The sequence below is a fragment of the Sinocyclocheilus anshuiensis genome, unplaced genomic scaffold (genome assembly GCF_001515605.1).
Source record: "Sinocyclocheilus anshuiensis isolate Anshui unplaced genomic scaffold, SAMN03320099.WGS_v1.1 scaffold330, whole genome shotgun sequence".
Lineage (NCBI taxonomy): Eukaryota > Metazoa > Chordata > Actinopteri > Cypriniformes > Cyprinidae > Sinocyclocheilus > Sinocyclocheilus anshuiensis.
The window spans coordinates 113,263-120,297 of record NW_015547689.1 but is presented as its reverse complement, the minus strand read 5'-3'; the positions used below and the strand labels follow the sequence as shown (position 1 = coordinate 120,297).

The 7,035-nt window shown below is 36.4% G+C and overlaps 1 protein-coding gene across 1 annotated transcript in view; it reads right to left on the bottom strand.

Moving 5' to 3' along the window:
• Positions 1-5,102: 5,102 nt before the first annotated feature.
• LOC107703432 (protein turtle homolog B-like) overlaps positions 5,103-7,035 on the bottom strand; it is a 114,022-nt gene continuing 112,089 nt past the window's right edge. Inside the window, exon 23 of the mRNA XM_016506058.1 lies at positions 5,103-5,861. Within this exon, the coding sequence (XP_016361544.1) occupies positions 5,647-5,861 (215 nt within the window). The 3' untranslated portion in view covers positions 5,103-5,646. The remainder of the gene's footprint in view (positions 5,862-7,035) is intronic.

Here is a 7,035-nt window from a genome sequence, read left to right as displayed (position 1 = left end):
ATCCAAACATCTTCTGCAACTAAACAATCAACAGACCAGCTAAAACCGGTTTGCCTTTAAGGAAAGCATCTTTCATTCCAAGATGAAGTAATATTCGGGCATTTGCCAGTTCTGCAAAATGTGCACTTTCTTGTAAGTTGCTTTGGTAAGCAAGTGTCCGCTCAGAACATAAATGTGAATGTGATGTAAACATAAGAAAGAACGTGTCATGAAAAAACTAGAAGATGCAAAGCAAAACATGCTGCTAGGATATGAGATGATGACAATAAAACAAAACAAAGGAACAGAGATTTACTAAGATGCTTTTATTAAAAATTATGCACCTTTGAGAATGATCTGGAATGTAAAAATGCTAATCTTGAGATGTTTTATCAAAAGCAATAGAATGTTTTCATAAATGGCATATAAAATCAGTACAGTATATTAATAATAAAAAAACGAATGCATGAATGAATCTCTACCATGGCTATAATGCTACTAAAAAGATAAAGGCTCATTTCAGAAAGTGTTACAATGAATCTCATCTTACACCGCCCATGAGTCGAATCAAGTTAGCATTAATTGCCTCTCAAAAACAGCTCATTTAACTGTCCGCTCTAGAGTTAGCCAATCTGTTCAACGATTGATGCTACAGTAGCAGAAGTCCCCTGCAAAGCAGAATGTGAGCTAGACTGCTATCCTTTCGGGTTTAGACATAATAAACTTTCACCGACAAGTTGCAACTTTAATGTGAGAGTGAATGCAAGTGGACTGAATCATTTACAACACATAAATAGCTCTTTTGGCTCAAAAATGCTCTCATGCATTCCAAACCTCATGAAAAAGTAACATATTAGAAACTGAATCCAAAATATGACAATATGTTTTATATCAATATATTCTGTTGCGTGCATATATTGGCCAATTGATTCAAAATTACTAAAATTTTATCATACATTGTGCAATATATGCTATTATATTATTTATACAGTTTTTTTGACATATTACAGTACATTCCTAGCATTTTGGATATTCATTTCGATATTATTCTCTTGTATGAAGGCTTTAAATAAAAAAGGAACACAATATTTAGATAATTAAATAGTTGTATATCTTTTAGAAAGCACCATATTTGACAATTGCCCAGTGAAATGGATCAAAAAATACTTAAGATAAGCACATCTCTCGAATGAACGAGATTATCAGTCGCCTCTATCTATCTAAACCAGTGTGTTTTGACACACAAATAGAATACCTAAGCAAGTAGGTCTCATCTAATCTGGTTACTTGATTTACAAATAAAACAACAATTACAAGTGTGAACAATCAAGTCTTTGCTCAAAATGTAAAGCCATTCACACAACATACAAATGACGGCTCAATCACGGTTCTGAATTCTGAGCAGGTCTCACAGCGCAACACTAAATAAATCATGTTAAGCTCAGAATCGCTAAAATCTCTTTGACTCTTTGACCATCAATCCCCTGATCCAAATCAACATCTTCCACAAAGGCTGACCTTTTTTGACGCCTAAAAGGTACAAAGGAGCACTTGATGCGCTGGTCTGTCATGTATAAGCAAACATTACATCCAAACAAACAAATAAAATCTTCACCACACAGCAGCTGCAACTACAGCATAGCTTGTTGTAACCAACCAACATGTATGCTTTACAGCTCAAAACTCACACTTGCTAATGTTTAACGCTCCGATGCTAGTCGAGTAAGAATGTCGATATCATTGATGACCCTCAAAATGCCACAGCAGACAGCAGAAAGTGCATTCACATTAACAAAATTTTGGCGAAATTTCGCAGGGAAAAAAGGGCCATTGTTTATGGAAAATAGTAGCCATGTATGTTGCACAGCTCAGACAAAGATCACTTTCAAACCAAACTTTCTGTCAACGCGGCGAATCCGCTGACAAACTTGAAACCCATTGCGAAGTCTACAAGGGGAAATATCTTTCACCCTCACACAAAATTTCCAAACATGAGACTTCACCCACAAAAATTCGGTTAATGTGACCGCACTTGAAGGCTTATGAGACAAATGCCGGATGGTGTTGAAATCCTAAAAAATCAAATACTGAGGTGTTCAGGAGATAAGGTGCAGTCACATTAGCAAAATTTCTCATCTATCATCAATACTGAAACAATGTATGAAGAACAGTTTGTGCAGAAGTCACTTTCAAACTAAATATATTTTGTTGGTCAATGCAGCAAATCCATGAAATCTGCTGTGGGGAAATCTTTCGCCCTCGTGTGAAATTACCAAACATGTGAATTCCTATTAAAATTACTGCATTTTGCCCCATGGAAAATCGCCGAACTTCATTAAATGTGACTGCAACTTAAAGGGGTGGTTGATTGCGATTTCACTTTTTTAACATTAGTTAGTGTGTAATGTTGCTGTTTGAGCATAAACAGTATCTGCAAATTTGCAGTGCTGAAAGTTCAGTGCAAACGGAGATAACGTATTTTAAAATTCTGGCAGTTTAATGCCTACAAAAACGGCTTGTAGGGACTACAACGAGCTACTTCCCGGGTTTGTGACATCACAAACCCTGATAAACCCCGCCCCTGGGAACATGCAACAAAGGGGGCGGGGCCATGCTGAATTAGAGAAGAGGAAGAAAACTATGGGTGCACGTAAAAACTATTCATATATGAATCGCGATTCTGTCTTCTAATGATTCAATTCAATGATTTCAAAATCAATGTTCTAAAGCAGCGGTTCTTAATCCTCGCATCTCCCTGCTCTGTACACGCTCTGCATCTCTCACTCTCTCAATCTCTCATTCAGATCACCAGCTCAGCTCCAACAATAAACTGTTCCATTTATACACTTATTTATTTTCACATAGCTATGAGAAGCGTTATACATGGATGCGTGTGCGGTTGCCGTACTGTATTAAAGCTTTAATCAGGATAAAACCATACGTTATATTAAAAGCTAACAGAAGCAGTACATGCTGCTGAGGTGAGGGGCGTGACGATTAGACGCGCATTAGAGGCGGTTGAGCCAATCACAACATACTGGGCCAGCTAACCAATCAGAGCCCATCCCGTATTTCTGAGGGAGGGGCTTCATAAAAGCAGGAAATGATCAGCGCATTTTTGAGGAGAAGGGACAGAGCGGTGTAAAATAAAGGTAAATTATGTGAAAAATAATGCATTTTGTTTTAAAAACTAAGCATTAACACATGTTAGACTGCACCCCATAAACACAATCAAGCCTAGAGAAAAAAACAGTCAACCACCCCTTTAACAGAAAGCTGCTTGGTTTGAAAGTGACTTCGGTGTGAGTGGTGCTTCATGCATCGCTACACTATTGATAATAGACAAAACTTTTTGCTCACAAAATTTTGTTGAAATTTCGCTAATGTTACGGCACCTATAAGCAGCAGCCATTATCTGCTGGAAGATCAAATTAATGATATATTATTAACAGAGTTCAGTCTGAAGACTTTTTATAGCACCTTATGTAGGCTGTTAAAATGCCTATATGTGGTGATTGGCCATTGGGTGGGGCTTAGCCATGAACCACACACCTATAACCCCTTTAACCTGTCAGTTGGAGGTCAAGGGTTCACCTTCACTTGCTTTTTGATTTGAATTATTTTCCCAGGCTGAAGAAACAGTACAATGTTCAGCCATTTGATGCAGCTTTAGACATTTTTCAAATGTACAAGCTGACTGCACATCTGTACAAGTGATAAGACACAGAACATGCCACATCTCGTCTAACGGCCATTACATGCCCCTTGGACAATGGCTAGCACGCTAAAATGTACATTTGCCCAGGTATGTCTGTTCAGACAGTGAAAATACATGTCTTTCTGTAGAAAAGAAGCACCGTTGGATGATAGAAACACAATATAAACCTTTGGCCGCTGGGAATAGCCCTCTCAACCCAAAGAGATTTTCCCCCAAGGGTCTTCACAGAGGAAAGAGACAGGCGCTGGGTTGCGGTTTCTGGTTTAACCAAAAAAAAAAAAAAAAAAAGGCTTGAAAATGGCCTACAAAGGCAGTAGATTTCATTTTTTGTCACTTAAATGGAAAAAAACAGGAACAAGCTTTAAGGAGCCCTATTAAGGCCAATGTATGCCTTTTTTATGTAAGGGGGCATCGCATGTTGATGACAAAAATACTATAGTGTATTATGGCACAAAATCCTATCCTCCTCACAGTACAGTACAATTTTATAGTCTTATTGATTAAGGAAGCTGTAGTATTTTTGGCATTACTATAGTACTTTCCAAATAGAGCTTGATAACCAAGAGAAGTGAGGTTGGCATAAACTAAAAATGTCACTCACAGTAATCACCAAGGTTTTGCTTCAGTGCAAGTTTGTGTTCAAAAAGAGTATACATATGTTTATCAAAAATTGCATTGGAATGAAATGTTCCCTTATTCAAATGGTTGTCGCTGCCATCCAAGCCTGTGTCTCCGCCTGTACTGTAGCTTTAACAGATGAATTGTTGTGCTTGTAAAAGTGTTTCCATTTTCTCCTCAAATGTGGAGAATTAGCACTAGTATTAGTGTCTGAGTAGAGAACGCTAAACACATCTCAAACGCACGCATAATCATGTGTCATACCATCACTAACAGACACGGTGTAGGGTGCTAATATATGTTACAAATTCATATGCTTCCCTTTGAAACATGTGGGGTCAGTAAGATTTTTTAATACTTTTATTTAGCATGGACACATTTAAAATGATCAAAAGTGATAGGCATTTATCATGTTACAAAAGATTTCTATTTCATTTCTACAAATAAATGCTGTTCTTTTCACCATCAAAGAATTGTGAAAAAATGTATCATGGTTTTCACAAAAAAATATTGAGCAGTACAATTGTTTTCAACATTGATAATAATAAGAAATGTTTCTTGAGCACCAAATCAACATATTCAAATGATTTCTGAAGGATCATGTGACACAGAAGACTGGAGTAATGGCTGCTGAAAATTCAGCTTTGCCATCACATGGATAAATGGCATTATAAAATATGCTAAAATAAAACTGTTATTTTAAATTCTATTAATATTTCAAAATATGACTGTTTTTACTGTATTTTTGATCAAATAAACGCAGTCTTGGTGAGCATAAGAGATTACTTTCAAAAACATCAGAAAATCTTACTGACCTCAAACTTATGAATGGTAGTGTACATGGCACTTTTCATGGATGGTTTGCGAATAGGTTCAAAATTTGCACTGTGGAATGTCATATTTGAAAATACAAACAAATGTTCGGATTGCTAACGTCTTCTGTATTTGTCAGTATAGCAGCACTGAGATTGTGGTGAGTTTGAGGTATACCTGTGAAAACCCTGTGATCTACTGTTGGCAGAATGAAACAGAAGCTTGACAGCTGTTCCCTTATCTGACGCACCATCTGATAAGAGTCACTAAGATGAAATGAGGCATACAAGATATTCTTTTTAATCTGCTCAACATGACGATCCTTCTGAATTTGAGGTAAATGGACTAGAGCAAAACCTTGGAACACAAGCATTTTCTTGTGATACATTAAGCGTAACGGAAAAGAGAAGAGGAGTAAACCACTGGATTCAGGGGTGGACGTGAAGACATTGGCTGGCTGAGCAAAGGTGGAAGGAGCTCAGAGTTTGGGGAGAGTGTGGCCTGTAATCTCTGGGACTTCAGAGGAGAGTGGCGTGGTCTGGGTCTGCTGTGTCCATACTAGCCAAAATGGCTTTCTGGTCTTCTCGGGGCGGGCGGCGGTACAACAGAGCGGAAAAGCGGGCGTATGGGTCCTGGCGAGTCAACTTTTTCTTCTTCTTGCGGAGGTAGAGAGCTTCTTCTGGCTGGAGGACCTGAGAGGTGTGGGGCTGCTGGATCTGAAAGGGGGGCACACCTGTACAGAGAGAAAGACTGATGAGCACATGAGGACAGGTGTGCTAAAAGTGAGGAAACATGCTGCAGTGAGACACTAAGGTAAACCAGTAGCAAAAAATGTCAGGTCTCTCTGAGTGTCATCTAGCCTTAATATAGGAATTCATATTTAACATTCATCCAGTAACTGAAACCAGCGCTACTTTCATGCCTCTCGTATCACAAAACAGAGAATTTCAGTTTTAGTATTACTATTCTTACAGTGTTCGTTGATCCAGTTGTTTTTTCTTAGTGGAAGCTTTAATATAATGTATACTAGCATTCAAAAGTCTGGAGTCAGTGAGAATGTTAAAGTTTTTGAAAGAAGTGTCTTATGCTCACCAAGCCTGCATTTCTTATGATCAACTTTGAAAACAGTTACGCTGCTTCATATTTTTGTGGCAACTGTGATAGATTTTTCTCGGGATTTTTTAATGAATAAAAATTTCAAAAGAACAACATTTATTTGAAATATATCTTTTGTAACATGTTTCTTTCTCTACTACTCACAATTTTACCGACCCCAAACTTTTGAACAGTAGTGTACATTCCAAATAACATCAAAATATAGGTAACACTTCACAATAAGGTTTCATTTGTTAATTATATTAGTTAACATGAACAATACCTATACAGTATTTATTCATCTTAGTTAATGTTAAGTTCAACATTTACTAATACATTATTGAAACCAAAAGTTGTATCGGTTACATATGTTACATAACATAATTTTTTTATTAACTAACATTAATAAATGCTATAAAAATATATTGTTCATTGTTTGTTCATGTTAATGCATTAACCAATGTTAGCAAATGAAACCTTATTGTAAAGTTACCAAAATATATATTAAATAATGGTAATTATTATATAATCTATAATATATATATATATAAAGAGAGAGAGAGAGAGAGAGAGCAAAAGCATAAATATATATATATATAATTATAATATTTTGCTGCAAATTCATCTGTCACTTGATAAAAGCTGCGTCACTAAACCTAACCATGAACAAAATTACACAAGGTTAAAGAAAGTACATATCACATTACGTTATCTTATGATAAACATTTGTTGCGTGCCATAAATATGAAATTAATTTTATAATGTATTAGAATTTTAAATGACTTATTTTTAAGTGAAACAATTTTACTGCT